Here is a 19,942-nt window from a genome sequence, read left to right as displayed (position 1 = left end):
CATAATAGCTGTGCTGTTCTGGCAGCTCCCGGAGGCCTTCCACCCACCCTGAGTGTTAAGAGCATTTCACATTTTTCCCTCATCTCCAATCCACCAAAGCCAGTCCTGGGCTTTTCCCTTGCAGGCTGTGCTTTCATCCCAAGGCATCCTTTTGCACTGGTGTCTCCATCCAAGTCTGCATCCTCCCTCTCTGGCTTCCATCAGAGACCACAGTCCTGTGGGTTACTGTTAATTGCACCAAACTACACCTCTGTGCAGTGCTGGCCACCGAAAGGAAGAGGTGGATCCTCCTAGGAAAGCACCTCCTGCTCAGTGGAAGGACAGACAGGGCACCTCAGGGAGGCTGTGACCAGCAGCAGAGGCTGTAAGACCAAGCTGTCGGGAATGGTATGGATAAAGGTGATCCTGCCCTCCAGCACGTGCAATATTAAGTTGCTTGAGGTCCTACACTACCTGGTTTTCTATAGTTTCTGCTAAGGTTTGTGGTAAAGGTCTTGAGGAAGGGGGTCCAGCAATGAGGATGAGAAAACAGCACGGTGCAGTTTCTCTGGTTTCCCTTCCTCTCATACAGGGGTTTGGTGTGGTGCTGCCCACCTCCACCCACCTTTGTGCCAAGGGGAGGGAGCCAGGACCAAGACAGGGCTTGGAAACTCAACTGGTTCTGTTCCAACAAGCACCTGAGAGGGACTTTATCAGAAGTGTAGATATTTGACACTTGTTGATGGTTGTGTTTCTCCATGGTGGTGGTCTGTTTAAAAAACAAAAATAAAAAAAAATACATAAAATAACCTATATTCCAAGAAACAAGTAAAAGACATATTCTGGATACTTTATCATCTGGCTCAGTTTGTGTTCACCTCCTGTGTATACTAGTGTGATTAGCAAGATGAGAAACATCCCAAATACTGTTAACCAAATGCCATCTGTGTGTGTGTCCCCCAACGTGGTTTCAGCTCTCAAGGGGCTGACAGCAGCCTCAGCCATCAAAGATGTGACATAGAGACAGTGCAGGAGAACAACAGATAGTGCTGTCTGCCTAAATTACTTCATTTCTTATTCCTGCATATTAACTTTTCAAATGCCCACTAACAGCAATCAGCATAGACCCTAAATCAGTGGCTAAATTTTGATTTAATTTTTTTTGCCAAAGAAGAGTGATTTAAAGTTTTTTTGCCAAAAAACCTTGCCAGGAGCTGTCCTCAGGCCCTGACACTGATAAATCCATTTATGAACTGCCACTGCAGGGATTTGATGCACACTGGCTTCCCTTTGAAACCTCTTTGGAGTAGGCTGCTGGCTTGTGGGTTGGCAGACGCTCTCCTAGAGTTAATAGGTGAAAATCACAGCAGAAGAAATCTCAGCCTCCACAAACTCCAGCTCATCCCCCTGCCCCAGATGTTTCTGACAGGCTTGGAGCTAAGCCAGGTGGAGAATAAGGGTGGAGTACCACAAAAGCATCTCTGGGAGAAGCAACCAGTGGGGCCCAAAAGCTGCTGGCTTACACAGGTTACCCAGCCAGACGTCACTGCACCACTGTCTCGTCTTTCCAACTTCCCCTGTTTTATTTTGTCCGTGTTTTTGCACTTCAGTGTAATAGCTTGGCCAAATCTGAGTGAGGTTCTGTGATGGCAGCTCCCAAGGGAACCTGGCTGGGTCCCAACAAGACCACAAGTCCTGCTCCAGGCCAGTTCCCAGCACATAAAGATAATTTGTAGCAAGAGATTTTTATATATATTTTTTTTTTTAATTACATACTATTTTATTATTTTTTTTTTACATTGGGAAGAACACCACAGGTTCCTCACATCTTCCTGCCCCAAAAGTCCTTTGGCCAAAGTGTCCCCTGTATTCCTTTGGCTGCACCCAGGAGAGAAACCTAAAGGCCAGCACCCAAAGCAGGAAATTTAAACCCCCGGAGTTACAACTTGCAGGTTATTAGTGCCTGAAGACAAACTCCAACAATGCAAGAGGCAGCAGACCAGCTCAAAATAAGCACCTGAGGACAAAGGCTGTACCCCAGGCAGGCTCACCCTCTCTGTTGTTGTCCCCAGCAGGTGGCAATGCAGCCTCACAGCACTTCAAGCACATACCCTCGATCCTACTGCTCAATCCTACCTCGGGAGAGCTCGGGTGTTGGTCCTGGGAAAGGCACTCAAACCAAAAAAGTCCGCACTAGAAAGGTTGTGTTTGTATACTGCGTGGGATGACAGATGTGGGAATCATGGAAGCCCTTCTGAAATGCATGGCCTCTGAGTCATATACACCCCTGAGGGGGGAAAAAAAGGAAAAAAAGGAAATCTTTCCTTGTCCTGAAGCCACCCAAGGTCCCCATAGGGGAGGTGATAACCTGCTCATGCTCAGGTTATCAAAGAAATGCTTCATATACTGTGTGAAAATACTTTATCCCCCCACATCAGCTTCACAGACATTGCACAAGCCCTGCCACCAACCACTCCCAACCTGCAGGGAGCAGAGAGCCAAATACTCCTGTTCCACAGGCTGCTCCTTGGCTCTTTGAAGTCTCCTGCACCAAACATTCCCCTGTAATGCCACAGGGATTGGGGACATCCCAAAAGGGCAAGAGCATCAAGAAAATCCAGGTGCTCACACGTGTAAGGGTAGCAAGGCTCTCCACTGAGGTATTTGCCAAGCTGGAATGGCTCCTGTGGATGGGATTGCAGTGCCCAGCAGGGCCAGAGCAGCCTTGGTCTCCCTCACTTGCTGAGTGCCTTGGGAATTTCCAGGCAACCCCCCTGCTTTGGAAGTGCATGAGGACAGAGGAGCACAAGGAATTGGGCTTTAAGGAGTGGGGGGTCTCAGGCCATTGGGTGTTTCAGGTTTTCAGGAGGATCTCTGTGCACAGGGCTGCAGTGCTACCATGCAAACCAATGCAGCAGGAAGCAGATAAACCAACATAAGCTTAAACCCCCCAAATTCGGTGTCACAGCTGGTGTGAAAGGATATGGCAGCATCTCCATAGCTGTGCCTCTCAACTTACCAAGCACAGTTCAGCAACCTTGGCAAAAGGTATTTTTCACCTTGATGTGGGCCAGTTCTGGAGCTGCATGGAGTTAAGCTAATTGAGGTCAGTTTAGGATCCAGCCCCTCTGCAATAATATAACTTTGAACACTTGGTCAAATTTCACATTTAGCTAATAAGCTTGTTTGTGCCTGACCTTAAAAGTAAGTCTTGGTTGGATTCCAGCAATATCTGACAGGTTGATTTTTGTTGCTTCATTTTTGGTTTTTTTTTTTATTTGTTTGGGCTGGGGGGAGGGAGAGAGTTTGTTTGTTTGTTTGTGGTTTTTTTGAAAGAACGAGCAAACTCTTCTAAGACTGAGGACACCACTCATCAAACATCCCCTTATCATGAACTGGAAACAGATTCATCACTCTCCCTTTAGGACAAATGTACTTACATTCCTCCTACACTCCCTGTCTTTGCCAAAGATTACAAAACACCACAACATACAAGCTGGGCCTCAGAGAGCTCCTTCCCAGCTCTGGAGGAAGGATCAGGGATGTTGCTACTGCAGAAGTGATGTTGCTTGGCTTGGGTAAAGCTCTGCAAGCCCATGAAGGCTGCTAGCAGCACTGCAAACATGGCATCTGGAGCCTGGGGATGAGCATTGCCCTCCACCCTCATGCCTCCCCACTGGCACAATTATCCTTTCAAAGCAGAGGATGAGCACAAAGATCTCTGTCCCCTGGGCAGGTGCAGTGCATGGCTGCTCTGAGACACAGAAAGAACCAGCACATCTTTGAATCCTGCAGCATTTTTCCTGTGTCAGTGTCAAACCCACTCCCTCAAAAGCTGTTGGGGGAAAGCAGAACAAAACAATTCTCAGTGTAGCTGCTGATTCAAGACAGTGTGCTATTGCCTCACCCACAAAGCTTTGTATTCCCAAGTGTTCCCAGGCCACCTCTCACCCTGGTGGTCCCTGCCACTTCTTTCTACTTCTGCTTTACCTCTCTCCCTGCCTCAGTCACCCACTTGTTTCTGTCTCCATGCTGCCACTTTTGGGGAACAAGAGTGGTAGCTTTTACTTGGGATCATTTCACGAATCCAGTGTACAGCAGCACAGCAAGGGGAAGGCAAAATGCAGTGTGAGGGGGAAGGCAAAACCAGCTTAACACAAGGAAACCTGAACCCTCCTTCAGCTCACGGGGAGGAAGTCCAGGACCTCCCAAGAACAACCCCATTCCCAGTATTTGGACATTCTAGATGCTAAGAATGCCAGCAGAAAGGAAAAGAGAGAATAAAGTTATTTTTCATGTATCCCTCAACTTCAGAGGCACAAAAGCCATTTGTTTTTGCCACCCTCTTTTCTGGACAGGACAACTTGCGACTACCCTCCACCCCCAGATGCCCTGCAATGCCTTCACTTTCCCCAGAGGGTGAAAGATGACAAATTTGGCCAAAAAAAGTACAATAGATCCTCTAATGACTGGCCACCCTTGAAGCCTGGGTACGACAGTACACTGCTCTGCTTGCTCCTTGCCAAGGAAGACAGAAATGGAGGAGGCACTATAGAAATAGAGGCAGCACTAAAACTCCTAAGCCTTAAGAAGGGAAAAGAGCAGGACTGTGAGGAGCCATTTAACTGCATCTCCTCATGGCTGGGGAATTTCTTGCTAGCAGGACACGTGTCAGGCAGCCCTTGTGGAAAGCTTGTTTTGCAGCAGTTGCAATTTGCTGCAGCATTTGCAGCGTTCGCAGGAGGTAATCAAATCCACTGGTAGTATTTTGCTTTCCATAAATCCCTTTGGAGCCAGGCCCATAAATAGTTACACTGTAGTGTAGAGCTGCATACAAGGCAAGAGCAAATGTTCCACGTTAATGACTGCTGGCCATAACCACACCGAGGAGTCGATCATATTTCCACCGTTTTGTCAAGTTTTATTATAGATCCCCCTCTTTAAGGATATCCCTAAGTGGTGAGGGGGAGACCACAGTGGTGCCAAACAGCTTCCTCACAGGGTACACACAAAGCAATCCTTAACTGCAGGGGTTTCCCCTATTCCCAGAAGAGTTTTGGATCAGTTTTCTCTGTAAATGGGGCGCTCCACCTCCATCCTGACACTCCCAGTAGTGGGCAGGAGGAGATGTTTCAGATTTTTGAGTGGCCAAAAAAAACAAAGAGACACACCTCCAGAAATAAACTTTAAGAAAATCACCATGAAATACAAACTTTGGATGGAAGTATATCCTACATCCAGGTATACCCTTGCTGGGAATTCATAGCTCATTTATCACCATGGGAAAGAGAACAAACCCCACCTGGGTGACAGCTACAGCAAGGGGGCAATTAGGTGACAACCACACCCAGATACAGCACAGCAGTTCCCAAAATTGGGCTCACACCTCATTAGACTGCAGTGCTTAATATTTGCAAGCCTGACAAATTCATCTGCAAGAAGGCAGGCTCCAGACCAGAAGCAGGAAGCTGCCAGTGGAAGCTTTTGGAAACCCCTGGTTCATCATCACAGGGGATAAACTCCAAGGTGTTGATACCCCCCCAAGGCTGGGAAATATCCCATTCCAGCAGGGCTGACCCTGTGCTTTACAAGCATATGGAGACTACAGTCTGATGTAGGGATCCCAAATGCCTTCACATCAATCTGGGGTTTGGGAGCGCACACAGACCCTTTTTAAAACAGATCATCTTTCATCCATCCTTCCTTCTCTTTTATTATATTCACTATGCCAGTTCCCTGGCTGTCAGCAGCTGTAATCTCATTGACTTTTTCCAATAATCACTTAGCCTTCCACTGAACATTCAAGTGTGGAATTACTACCTTGTGAACCCCAGGAGAATGATATTAGCACTTACTCCCTGTACTCCAGATTTGGGACAGGTGGTGCCAGCAAGGGGGAAATAGACTTTCTCTGTAATAATAGAAATATAGTTTGACATCCTTTCCTTGCTTCTCATGGTTTAAATATGATAGGTATTTTACTGCAAGAGGGCCTGATTTAGGACTCTTCCCAGCTGCAATTTTCACAAAACCTATAAGGAAGACAGTCATCTTCCTACAAATTTCCCTCCTGCTTTCTATTTTTTGCTGGAATTAGAGTAAAATTAAAAAAAATTTAAAATAAATTTTTAAAAAACCAAAAACAAACAAAAAAACCAAACAAAAATAACCAACGAAATATCACTGAGAAAACACAGAACAAGCAAGCAAATACTAGAGCCTCACCTTCTTAGGAAACCAGGCCAAGAAGAGTGAATCACATTATTCAGAGTATGGAGGTTGCAGCCAAAGTATTCAGTTAGAAAATAGATTAGATGTACCTGGAAAAAACCGTTTAACAATCCACATGCAGCTAGGATATTCCTTAGAGAAATGATGGATAAGTTCCCCAATGAATTGCACCATCTGGAAAAAAGAAAACCTTACTACACTACTGGCCTCAACACATTTTGAATTGTAAATGGTTCATGCTGTGCCCATGCAGAGTTGAGTCCTTTAATAATTTCAGCTGATGGAAGTTTCACATGCCATCTTGCCACCATTTGTGGTCTGAGAGGAAGGTCACAGAATCCCAGGATGGTTTGGGTTGGAAGGGATCTTAAAATTTCTCTTGCTCCAACCCCCTGCTTTGGGCAGAGACACCTTCCACTAGACCAGGTTGCTCAAAAGCCCCATCCAGGCACATCATTTCCACATGGGGTACCCACTGTCTCTCCTCTATGCAATCAGCTCAAGACAGTGCCCCCACAGCACTTTCAAAGGCAACTTCGAGAACTCCACTAGGAATTAGGAGAAAGCCTCCATCCACTTCGGGTGGCTGGAGGTTTATCCCACTAAAGGTTAGGCTCAAGCTTGTAACATCTCTAGGTAACACTCTGATAATTCTCCAAACATTATCATTTCATCAAAAGGAAAGAAACTTAGAGAAGAGGTCTGGAGGCAGTTTGAAAGGTACCCAGATGAGACAGCCTTGCCTTGAACTCAGCAGAAAAGTGACTCAGCAGACAAATCTCCTTCCTCTGCCTGCAAATGAGCAGAAGAGCCAAGCTGGGGCTCTTCCTACGAGTTATTTGGCTGTTCTCTGCTATGGTTTTCTCTCATTTCTTTTGCTCATTTTCCAGATCTCTGATGCAGAGTTTCCCATTATTTCTGGACATAGCACATCACAGAGAGACCCCAATTAGAGCTTGAAATCTCAAGATGCTTCTTTTGCATTTGTCACACTGCAAAGAGTAACATTTTTACTACACTTAGAAAATGCTGCTGAGGAAGAAATCTGTACCTAAAACTCCAAATACAGAAATATAGTATAAAGCAGTGCAAAATTAATACTATGACTCCAATATTGTGCAATTTTGAGTCTTGTGAAAGAGAGTCTGGGAAACAAAAAGTCTTTATAGAAGTGCTTCATTTCCCAAATGAAGAAATGTGTGAATCATTTCTCATCTGATTAACCAATTATCATCATGCTCTGCCATTGATTATTGCCTGTACTTCAGAGTCAGGAAAGTACTACCATGGCAAGAAGATGAGCTCTGGCTGGATTCACAGTGATCAGGAAGAATGTACCACATCTCTGATAGCTGCCAGCCCTGCAGAACTTCAGCCAGCCCTTTAGAACTCTTCCTTCCTTGCCTCTTGTGGGAATTCCAAGCACAGAAATGAAATACAGGGTCCCCTGTAAATCCCTGAGACCTTGGAAAAGGCTTCTGCCTTTAAACACAGAAGGATTTAGGGATCACGGGCAAGAATGTGGGCTTGTAGATTAAGCTAGGCAGCAGAAAGTTTTAAGGTTTTAAAGTGAAGATATAGAAGTAGTTATAAAGGTGAAAAGGAGTTTTAAAGTGTAGCAAATAGTTTTGTGTGTCATTATAAGATTACTTAAGAAAATCCATACTGCAGCATAGACATATAAGACAAAATAATTAACTTTTGGTGTGAAAGTAGGAACGTTCTTTTGTGGCAGTAGTATATTGGCTAATTAACCTTTAAGAGACCTTGTAACCTGTGGTCTTGTGACCACTGGCCATGAACACCTGGCAAACACAGTGAAGATGTTCTACATGAGACTGTAGAAGAAGAAGAAATCACGCTTTAAGATGTTTCCCAGTGGTTCCATCTCTCTCAAAACCCTGATAGCCTCTGGCCAGACCTGCCAGTTCAGCTAGAGGTGGGAAAGCTGGGCAGAAAACCTCACTGCTGCCAGCCCTGGAAGCTTGCAGGAGAGGTGTGGTGGGAAGGGAGGTAACAGGGAACCAGGCTATTTGTTTGGATGTCATTTGCACACATGTAGGCCACGCTGTAAGAACCCCAAGGAATGCAGAGCCCACCAGCACAGAAACTGTCACTGGCTCCTTAAAAGGAGCATGAAAGTTTGAGATGATTTACTTAACTGCTGCAAACGTCATTCACCTTTGTGGAATCTAAGTTTTGATTAAAGGTACCAAAAAGACTGACCAAGACTCTCAGAGAGCTGTTAAAAACAGCAAGGATCTCTTGGCTACCTGTTCTACATCAGGCCTGACACCCCAAGAGCCCCATAGCTGCTGGGCACATTTTCTTCAGCTCCAGCTAAATCACTGGACACAACCTTAAGATATGACATGGGGCTGGAAGCCTTGCATGGGCACAAATTTAGGGCTGGGAGAAAAGACAACACACAAAAATCCACCTGGCAGTTTGCAGTGGCCATAGAAAGGTGAAGAGCCCTATCCTCCAGCTGGGATTAAATGTATTAAGGAAAAAAAAAACCAAAAAAAACATACTAGAAGAATTTTCAAACCCTAGAACAGAGAACTGAAAAACAAACTGAAATGTGATCTTCTTAAAGTGAACTGGAAGTAATGAAATTCCCCATATCTTTGCTTTCCAAAGTGGTTCAGCAACTTCTTTTGTCTCATGGAATGGGGATTCAGACCCCATGATCTGGCCACAGTGCAGATTTGAATTTCCCCCAAAACTCAGAACAGAAAAAGTTGTTCCAGACCCTTGTTTAATTGTTCCCATCAATCCAGCATCCCAATATTTGCAGACAACACCATTCCAAGGTACTGGGTACCAAAATTCTGTGTGGGTACCTAGCTCACCCTTGGACCCATTTACCAGCCTGCCTGCCTGTATTTGTGTCTGCTTGTGACCTCCTCTTAGCACTGGTTCCCATTAGCATCTTTTCCTCCTTAGGTTAAATCCTAATCATGCAACACAGAGTGTACATCATAGAACATGTTCTTGTGGTTCCAGAGAAATTATTAGAAACAGACTTAGCCATCACTTGCTCTTTAGAAATCCATCTCTAGTAACTGATTTTCAAAATGAAGTGAGTTGAGACACCTTGATTTGGAGGATATTCACCTTAAAAATCTGTGAAAGGAGGCCACGGGGTGGTTTGTTTTGTTTTTAAGAGGAGATTGTGCATCATTTTCTGAAAACCCAAGACAAAGTCTCTCAAAATCACTGAAATCCTTGTCCAATAAACAATTACCATCCTCATTACTGAGCAAAGCAATGAGGAAACAGGGAAAATTGAAAGTTTTTTTTTCTCCTGACAGGGAAAGTAGATCTGCATCAGAGGGAACAGAAACTCTCAGTGGCTGAAGCTGCCAACAACACATTCCTCTGGCAGATATCTTCTCCCAGGAGCTGCCCCTGCCACTTTGTGCTATTTTCCTCAGCTGTTTGATCCCTCTGCAGCAAACACATTGCTCCTCTCCTCCCAGCAGCAGACACAGTTGATCATGTTTTTTTTAATTACTGCTAAAATTAGAAAAACACTAGAAAAATAGTAAAATAAAATTATGAAAACACTTCACAGAAATCTGTGTAAAAATTGCAAGTATCCTTTCAAAGGGATAGATAAAAATTCAGTCTCCATGATGGCAACAAAAGGGAACTGCAAGATGGTTAAAAAACAGAAAAGAAAAAGAAAAAAACAGGAAAGAAAAAGGTGATGCAAAGAGAAAATGAAAGAGACATCCAGCTCAGGAAGAGGGAGAAGAGAGGCACTGGCAGGAGGCTGCTAACATTACAATACTTCCCATCCTTTGGAAAACACATCCAGTAAGGGAAAGGTTAGATAGCCACAGCCACGTTCCCAGATGCCTTGATTCTCACATCCCCTAATTATCTCAATATGACTTTACTGTAATAAGAAACCTGCACACTCATTGCAGGGACCAGCATTGAAACTAGAAGACCTTATCTTTTTAAAACTGCTGTACAAATACTAAGTCCCCAAATGCCTGCAATTTAAATCTAACAATCTCCTTTTTCCCTGCCAACTCACTTAAACACAACAAGAATTAATAAAAGAACTTAACCAGTCGTTACCTGTATGTAACATTCACAAATAAAAATGAGCACACATGGAACAATTTCACAAATTATTCTGAAGGAGACGCACTGGCTTGCATTCACTGCAGCATAACTAAATTAAAGAAGTCATGACATCGGGTTTTGTGTTGACAACTCTTGCAGGGCAGCATAACCTTTCAGGAGCCAATCCCCCACCTATTTTAGAGCCCCCAAAACTACAGAAGTGAAGCTGCCCTTCCACTGTACTTAAAACACTGTGGCTTAAAGCTCTCTTTGCTATAAACAATCCCCTAAATCAGTTTTGGCACTCAGGGTCCAGCTGGACTTACTGCTCCCACTTCTAGGATTTAATATTTCTCAAGCAGGAAGGTAGAGGTAATTTTCTAAGCAAAGTGTTAAAAACCTGCACATACACACAGAGCAACCCACATGAGCTTAATGGAGTTGCTTGGGATGATGAGTTTGGGAAAAAATATTCATTAACAATACCAGGCATTTCTGAACTACCTTTGGGAGTAACAGTCTTTTAAAATATGTCATCAGCCTCTTGGTGGCAGCTCTGAAGCATCTCATGTTACAAATATCTGACTCTGACAGAAGTTTAACAAGCAGGAGAAAAGCTCTCAGAGCTAGATATTCAAACAGAAGGGGCTGACATATAAAGCCTTGGTTATATTGCACTCCAAGAGATGACCAAACAGCGGATTACACGTGTCTCATATGAAATAGCAGCTTTAGAGATAGTAACTGCAAGGGCTGCAGGCTGAGACAGAGGCAGCTTGCACTGGCTGCCAAACTCCAAGCACAAAGAAAGCTTTTGTAGGGTGTTCAAGGTGTTCAGTCACTCCCTGCAGCCAGAGTTCCTCCCAGGGGGTCCTTTATCCCTTGTGTTCTGACATTTTGCCCAATCCCACAGGATTTCCACCTCCTGTATCCTTTTAGGAGTCACTGTGTAATAACTCCTAAAAACCTCTGATCTCATAGGTCACACAAGTAGCAAAGTGACATTCTTGAGCTTTACCGTGTCACTTGCCTGCCTACAGCTAAATTGGGAGTGCAGTGGCAGCAGTCTATTTAGAGCTAGCACAGCTTCTTGACAGACCCTGAAGGAGAGACATTTCTTACGTGTACATCACTGCTCCCCAAAAAACAGGCTTGCACTGAGGAGCAGCTCCACTGGGAAGATTTTGCAGTGCCCCACCAAGTTTGTTTTCACACACAGAGTGAGCACACAAGCATTAAGAGCACGGCACAAGTGGCCAAGCTCCATCACTGCTAGTTTTAAGCAGCTTGGCCAGGTTCATCCATTGTGTTGCTGGCTGCAGTGAGACCTTCGTGCCTCCTTGAAAAAAAAGGAAGCTCACTGTGTGCTCTCTCACCTTGGACTGCAGCATGACTGGTTGCTGAGTCTCCTTTCTCCCACTAAAAGCATTAAGGGACCCACATTATCATCCTGTAACACTTAAAAGCATTAAGGGACCCACACTGTCACCTTGTGACATTTTTAAAAGGAGGCTCTTTGCCCCTGACTGGTTGAGAGAAGTGCAAGAACAGCCTGCCAGGATGCCACAGCTGGGAGTGCCACAGGGAACACTGCCACCAGACACAATAACCTCAAACTCCCAAACCTCCAGCCCAAACTGTCAGCTCCACCTTTCCATGCCAGTTCTCTAAATACAGACACTTTTTTACACAGGATGCTTAGAAACATTATCATAGTGATTCATGAGAAAAGGGGAGCTCACCAAATGCTTTGTTGTTCATTTGTGTCCTCTCAGACAACTGTGGTACAGATATATTCCTGATATTTGTGGGGACCTCTGTCAGGGCTTAATAAGTGCTACTTACATTCTTGAAACAGCTTTCTGAGATATTTTTAATGGGAATGATTATAAGATAATGTAGTTATGGGCACCTCTCCCCAAAGACAATATGGATATGATTCAAAATGCACAAATACACAGGTTTCATATAACCAAAGTACTTACTGCTAAACATGGAAATACCTGAAAAATTTTGGTTCCTATAGCTTCATTCTTGCTGGGCCATCTCAAGGTTTGTATAAGACTGAGCTACATAGCACTTAAATTCTAACACAACAGCAAGAATTGTGCAGGTAATTACAAAACTCCAAAATTAAACACATTTTGGAGTGTCTGGGCTTTTAGCAGTACGTAAGCAAATGCAGACTGTGTGCTTGGCAAAGACAGGATACCAGTGACAAGGACAGACAACATATGATCTCAGAGAATGATGCTCATATCTCCAAGCTCTGTGTCTTGAAAGCCATCCTCACTGACAAGTCTTACTAATGACTGAAAGGAAAATGAAGTGTAGATTGTGAAAGCACCAGATTTCCTAAAAAGAGATATGACCTTTGAGTTTTGTTAGATTTCAAGTCCAGCTGATCCCTAACAGAAATCAGCAAAACTTAAATTATATCACATTAAGCCAGTTAGTCCTTTAGTTCCTGGTCTGACTCAAGACCTGGAGCACTTCATGTCAAAAGCAAGAGGGAGAAGTAAAAAAAGCCAAGGAAAAGAGGCTGATGCCCCATAAGTGACAGTGAAACCCTCCAGGTTTCCTTGGCAATGCAAGTGTCTGGGGGGTCTGGGCCAGATACTGAGCTGGCTTTCAATGCCCTTTCCAAGCCTGAAGTCACTCCATCTCCTAGCAGATTAAAATGGGATCCAAGAAAGACAGATCATTCTAAATGGCAGTAATTTAAATCCTCTGCTGCATGCTCCAGTGAAAAAAGAGGAAGGAAAAGGCAAGGGAATCTCTGCAGCCCAGGTTGTGGAGCTCTGAAGACACAGGAATCCCAGTTGCCCAAAGCAGCACCAATGGAATTTTATCCTGTGCAGTGTAAGAGAGCATGCAGAATTTAACATCTTATCCAGTGCTTAAAAAATGGTTATGTTTCAAAGTACACAGCACCCCTCCAGGCCTGCCAGCTAGTGCTCTCCTTGGTGGAGAGTCCTGCCTGGTGGGATTTGATGCAGACATTCTGCCTCCATCCCCCTCTGTTCATGCATGCTGTTGTCACATTTAGCCAGGCACTCTCATTTTAGAGCCTGGTTGCTCAGTGATCTATAAACTGGTGCTCATGCCGAGGAAACTGAAGTGAAACGGAACTGAAGTGAAACTGAGGAGCCAAGAAAATGGCTGGAAGCTTTACAGGACAGTGGAGAGCAAACTGCAGTTGGGTGACACTTCCTTCCACAGGAAACGATGGCATGAGGATCGTGAGCTGCCCAAAGGTGAGGCTGAAGGGAGCCCCCAAGCCATCTGGGCATGGCTGGGAAGCAGACACACCTTCAGGAAGATGCTCCCCCCACAGGCAGCCCTCCTGGGGCAAGGCAGGGACTGCCAGACGCTCCCCAGCTCTCCAGGGAACTCCTTGTATGTGCTGCTGCCAGTTGCTGGGGGACGTTGACATCGTCTGGGACGGAATTAGAAAACCTTGACCAGAAGGACAACGTGGCACAAGTGCTAAGTCAGCCATGTGCTATATGTGGCTCACCAGTTGGTGCCTTCTTTCCCCTTCTTTAGATGCTCATTCCTTTGCCTGCTCCTTCAGCAAGGTTTGACTTCAGCCTGCACTGCCCTGTGACTGCTAGGTGCCCCTGGCTGCATTCAGGCTAGCAACACCTTATGCAGCACCCAAAGGAGCCGAGAGACAAGACTTCCCTTGAGCCAACAGAGCCTTTCATTTGTCCATGCAATCCAATCTTGGGGCCATTATATAAAGCTGTGCCCAGTGTTTACCCATCACTGCCCTATTTCCCACCACCTGCAGATCCCATGGGGATCCTGGCTCCCGCTGCCCTGCAGGCAGCTCCACATCTCCTCCCATGCCCTGCCCTGCTCCCAGACCACCTTCCTGACATGGTCCTAAGACCAAGATCCATAAAACCTGCTGACCAGGCAGTTTTTTGGGCTTGACTCTCTTCTACACAAGTTCCTACAGCTTATCAGGATGTTCTGCAGCTCTGAGAATCCTGAACAGCAAAGGGCTTTGCTATTTTCTTGGAAGTGTCTGTGATCACTGAAAAGCCAACTCATTAGCAGATTAATTAGGCACTCTGTGGCACAGAGCCAGCATTACAGCTAAAGCTGAGACCTTTAAGTTTGCTGGAAGTGGATCCCTGGCTTAATACTTAAAGGCAGTGATGAAACATGCAAGAATCAAATCAGACAAGCAGCCCCTCACTCTCCCATGGCAAAAAACCACATTGAAGAGAACAAAAGGAACTCTGCAACATCTTGGTGTGGAAAAACGCACCCAGGCTCCCATCAGTCCAAGAACTGCTCAAGCACAGTAAAATGGATTATATATTCTTTCCAAATCTGTTGTGAATTATAGTAAGTCATATATTCCTCATAATTGCCTAAATACCCAGTTCCTTCCTGGACCTTGTTAGGTTCTTGGTTTCAAACAGTCTTCCAAGGTGTACAATTAAACTGGTGTTGGAAAAAAAAAAAACATCATTTGCATGTATTAATTTTAAATTTCACTGAACCTCCCTTGTTTGTGTTCAGTAGGCTCCTCCATGAATATCCCTGTATTTACATTGGGAAATGAGACCACTTCTCATTTATGGGCTGAATAAAATATGTGTTTGTTCCACAGGACAGCTCCAGACCACTGCAATTCTTTTGGAGATTGCTGCTTGCCAAATGGTACATGTACACTTGTAATTTTTCCTGCTGCCATTGCAGCCACCCAGCCTTCAGAAGAGGAGCACAGCAAATATTTACCAGCAACAGGTGTCGGATAGCAGTTGATCACAGGAAAGAGAAAACATATTAGCTGAAATTACAGTGAGTAAGTGCACATGGGACAGGAGAAAGTCTCCAGGAAAAGAGTGGAATGTGCTGACAGCACTTAGGTGTTTGCAAATAGTCTGTATTCTCACACCTTGCCTGAAAGCAAACTTCCATCAGAGCAACCAACATTTCCCCTGGTGCTTGATCTGGTATGTTGCCATGAACTCACTAACAATTCCACTAAACAAATAGGAAGTTAATTGCATTTTCAGGTATTTTAGACAGCAAAAGGCAAAATTCTCAAAGGGAGTTCATTATGAAATAGAGCAGAAGCAACAGCACTTGGCTTTTCTTCCAACAGCTCCAGGGCTTGCACAGCCCCCTGAAATACAGAACATCTTGTCTTCTACTTCACAGTATGGATTTAAACCATCAGCTCCCTCCTCCTGAAGAAGGGCCTGACTCCCTGGGCTACAGGAAGCCCAAAACAGAGCTTCTCTTTTAAAAATGGACCAGAAAGACAGAGACCTCAGAATAAACACACAGGGAGTGCAGTCCCATACAGGTATCCCCATTTCCATTTTGGTGCTGCAATTGATAGCACCTCTCTGTGAGTAGCCTGACAAAAGGAGCACATTCCACTTCAGAAGTGCCAGAATGAGTCACTTCAATGATCTGGATGTAAAACACACTTCCCTTATGTTACTTCAACTAAATCCAGCCCAAATGCACAGAAGTTTTGCATTGGCCAGAACTGTATCCTCATCAATTAAACCAATAAAAAAACAAGCCCCAAGCAAGATGCAAGATGTGTGAGTGAGTGTCAGGGCTAACAGGACATGGCTTCCAACCAACACCTCTCTCCCTACCAAATTTTCTGGGCTTTTGGGAAAGATGAAGCTTCACTGTTCATTCCCCTCAATATGAATCCTTCTGCAGGAGAGAAGCATCCATGCACTGCCCAGGAGCTGTGCACCCAAGAAGCCAGATGCCCATGAATTTTCATTCCCAGCTGCTGCTTCTTCCCCTTGGACATGGATCTTGGCAAGTCCTAGCAAGGGAGAGCCTGGATTTTGCTCTGGCAATCCTGCTTGCAAAAAGTGGCTGCTAAAGGTGAAAGAGGAGCCTTCCTGCTGCAGTCCCTGGAACCCACAGCCTGGGGTGAGATGGCACAGCACTGCCAGAGAACTGCAAACCTCAGCTCCCATGCAAGATCACAGAATCACAGAATATCCTGAGTTGGAAGGGACCCACAAGGATCACTGAGGCCAACTCCTGGCCCTGCACAGAATCACAACCTGTGCCCTAGAGCACTCACCAAACATTTCTTGAGCTCTGTCAGGCTTGCTGCTGTGACCACCCCTGAAGGAAAATCCTTTTCCTAATACCCAACCTAATCCTCTCCTGACACAGCTTCATGCCACAGGGACACATCTCTGCATCACCTGGAAAGGCTTTGCTCCCTAGGGACATACCTGATGTGTTCCCAGGGATGTCAGAACACATCCAAGTTTGCCAGGCAGATAAACCTGTGGTGTCCTATCCCAGCACCAGAGAACTGACTGGATCCAAATCCTTAACCCAGTAATTGAAATAAGGACCTGCTATCCTACTCCTCCATACCTGTTTTATCTTCTCATCCAATCAATGCACAATTATTTTGGGTCAGCACATCACAAAACCACCTTTACTGGCAGAATGAAGCACATCCAGACACATCTGTGTTATTATACAGGCTACAATTTTGCAAAAAACCCACTAAGTTTGTTCTTCATTCCTGAAATCCTTTCTTCCTTTAAAAAATATATATTTGATGGTGGCTTTCAGGCTTATTTTATTGCAAATCACAGGTGATTGCAGAAATTATTAGATCATCACAAATTCTTTCTTGCAATGAACTTCTCACAAGTGTAGTGATGCATAAAAATTGGTTCAGACTATTTCCATCAAGTTACACCTCCAGGATTCATTCTACAGAACTGAAGTTTGGTCTGTTTTTGTGATGTTTTTGGTCTAAAGCATCAGAATCATTAGAGATGGCCCCATCAGGACCCTTGGGGATGACAGTCCACAGGCTCCTGCTGATCAGCAGCAGTGCAGGGTCCATGCTCCCACCTTCCCAGACAGTCCAGCAGAGCAGGAATCCCTCCATAAAGCACCTTTCAGGCAGCCAGCAGACCTCATACAGTACAGGCTTTAGCCCAAAGGCACAGAAATAGGAAATAGTCCTTCCTAGTCTGTGTTCCCTAAAGCAGAGACTGAGCCAAGGCTTCAAGTTATATCCATCAGCATAGGTCTTACTGATTCAAAAGGGATGACTCAGCTTCCAACAAGTCCCTTGCTCAAGGTCATGGGCTACAGTAAAGAAGAGATCTGAGCATGATCCTACATGAAAGTACACCTTGAGCAACTCTCCATCCCTCTCCTTGGTATGTGTATTTTTGATAAGTTTACCTTCCTTAAAACACATTAATCAAAAATGCAAGTGCTTGGATATCCTGACAGATTTTGGATGTCCAGGCCTTCAAGCTTTTAACTTCTAAGTACAAAACATTCTACACAATAGTTCATGAGACAGAAACATGGGCCCTATCAAAAGCCTTGCACTTCCTAGCACAAAACTTCAGGAGTCTGGACAGTAAATAGGAGAGGGATGGCTAGACAAGGGAGGAACAATCAACACTCCAGGATTCTTCTGTGGAAAATCTCAATCACATGGACTCAGAGAAATCATCAAGTTTAAAGAGTTAGAAGCTGTTTTGCTGTCATGGGAAAATTCTAGTGAAAGCACAAAAGCCATCTTCTCCTGAAAGCTGTGTCTCTTGGAGAGCATGGAGAGCAGGGACATCCATTGGGAGACCCAGGGGTAGAAAGATAAACAAGAGACACGGGATGACAGGCAAACAAGGTGGAAACAGAAGCACCTCCACTGTCTGATGGCTAATTTACAATAATAAATGCATAACAAAAGGAAACTTTTCAGTGTGGGAAGACAACATCCAGCTGATCTCCATACTTTCAGGGCACAGCTTAACCCCAGGAGAGGGAACAGAAGATCAAAGAAAAAGATTAAAGGAAGCAATTTTCAATTTTAAACACAGTCTTAATGTGATGGAAAGGAAAAGTAAGAACAGCTGAAAGACACCCAGGGTCAGGTCAGGGAGAGATGCCTTGGCTGAAGGTACTGCGGTGTTTGCCGTATTTGTCTGCTTTATTTTTAAACACCCCAAGCCTTTGCTTGAGTAACACTTCCTTGAACAAAAAGGAAGCAGAGGAGGAGAGAAGAGCTGTAAAGAGAGAGGCAAATGGGGTTGGAAAAATATGATCTCCCCAGCCGTGAAAGTCAAAATTACTGTTTGAAACTGAATCCTCTTGGAGTTCTACACAGGCATGGGGGAAAAGGGGAAGGGAGGGAAGGAAAGAAAGATTTATTACTTAAGCAGAACTAAAATTCTGATGAGAAGAAGGACTGTTCAATCCATATCCAAATTTCAGATCTACAGCAGATCTGAAACTGGGCTTGTTATATTTCCCTCTCCTTTGCATGCATAAAAACCACAGAGGAGGTAGATTGTGTTTTAAAGGGGAAAAAGTCCCTTGATCTCATGAAGCCCTGAACTCTTATATTCCATTTATAGCTCTAGCTAGAATGACATCCCCCTTGATTATCTGCTGTCCAATCCAGCTGCATGTGTCAGTACTGTATGAGGCACTAAGTGAAATATATATATGCCCTTACAGGGTTTAGCACATCGGGTCCACCTCCAGGGTACAGGCTCTAGCTCATTCTGACCACTGCTCCTCTCCCAGGAATCACTTGTTAAGTGGTTTTTCGCTTGGGGTTTTGGCTTTTTTTTTTTTCAAACTTTTCTTTTTTTAGGGCACTTTTACTTTTCCAGTTTAAGCAGCACAAAATGGCACCAAAGAAGGACGTAAAGAAACCGGCGGCGGCCGCCGCACCGGCACCAGCACCGGCACCAGCACCTGCACCAGCCAAGCCCAAAGAACCCGCCATCGACCTCAAGAGCATCAAGGTAAATCCATGAGAGTGTGCTGGCCCACGGGCAGAGGCAGCAGAGCCCTGGCTAAGGGCTGCAGGGAAGCCTTGCCTGTGTCTGGTTCCTCTCTGGGCACTGCGAGGAAATGAATGAGTTACCTCGGCCGATGGGTTTGCTGACCTGCCTGAGCTTTTGGCTGATTTAGTAGCTGCAGGGTATAAGGCATGGCGTGTGATTTAACAGAGCAGTGAAGCCCAGGGATGTTAGAAGTGTGTTGGAGTGTGGACCTCAGAACTTTTCTACCCAATTGGTTCCAGTCTCACCTGTTTGGTAAAGATAAATTTAAAATAAACACACAACTGAAAAAACCCACAAAAAACCTCTAAAGTAGGGCCATGAGGATAGGAATGGGGTAACTGAAATATGAAATACAGTGTTTTCCCATAACGCTGTACAAAATCCAATCTTTTACAGTTTAAAATTCTTTTCCAAATTTTTGAACCACCTGATGACCCTCTGGCCACGTGCTTCGAGATCAGTATGACTTATCTTTAAAAGAAACAAAACAAAACAGTTTAAAACAGAGAGATTTGGCATTTTTTCCTATTTTATTTTCATTTGCAATGTACAACGAATATTGGTGAGACCATGAGCAAGAAACCCATGGAGGGAAGCATTTCAATTGATTTCCTCTCACCCTTACATGTTTTCTCAGAATTTATAGTTTGCTGCAAATTGAAAGCAACAAAGAGAAGGAGATTTTTGGAGGTTTCCTTCTGACTGCACTGCCATTTGTTCTCATAATGTCTTTAGATTTTGCATGCCAACCAACATCACTAACTGTTGCCCTGACCCTTTGGAGAAAACCCCTCTATTTTGGGAGA

At 44.6% G+C, this 19,942-nt stretch overlaps 1 protein-coding gene and 1 long non-coding RNA gene across 4 annotated transcripts in view; one reads left to right on the top strand and one right to left on the bottom strand.

The window, feature by feature from the left end:
- Positions 1-30: 30 nt before the first annotated feature.
- Positions 31-19,942, bottom strand: part of LOC148183886 (uncharacterized) — a 26,853-nt gene continuing 6,941 nt past the window's right edge. The window contains exons 1-3 of one of the 3 annotated variants that reach the window (XR_015773149.1): positions 2,999-3,067; positions 2,116-2,266; positions 31-748 (exon numbers count right to left, since the gene is read on the bottom strand). This is a non-coding gene — a long non-coding RNA (uncharacterized LOC148183886). Of the gene's footprint in view, positions 749-2,030; positions 2,267-2,998; positions 3,068-19,942 lie in introns of those variants that run through there. The other 2 variants (XR_015773148.1, XR_015773147.1) reach the window with 2 other exon arrangements.
- The window catches only part of MYL1 (myosin light chain 1), an 18,150-nt gene continuing 17,020 nt past the window's right edge, over positions 18,813-19,942 (top strand). The window contains exon 1 of the mRNA XM_005528890.3: positions 18,813-19,094. Coding sequence (XP_005528947.1) covers positions 18,975-19,094 — 120 coding nt within the window. The 5' untranslated portion in view covers positions 18,813-18,974. The remainder of the gene's footprint in view (positions 19,095-19,942) is intronic.

This window comes from Pseudopodoces humilis, chromosome 8 (genome assembly GCF_049639895.1).
Source record: "Pseudopodoces humilis isolate 2021_Gansu_Grassland_sample_001 chromosome 8, ASM4963989v1, whole genome shotgun sequence".
Taxonomy (NCBI): Eukaryota; Metazoa; Chordata; class Aves; order Passeriformes; family Paridae; genus Pseudopodoces; species Pseudopodoces humilis.
This window is presented reverse-complemented; position numbering and strand designations above follow the sequence as displayed.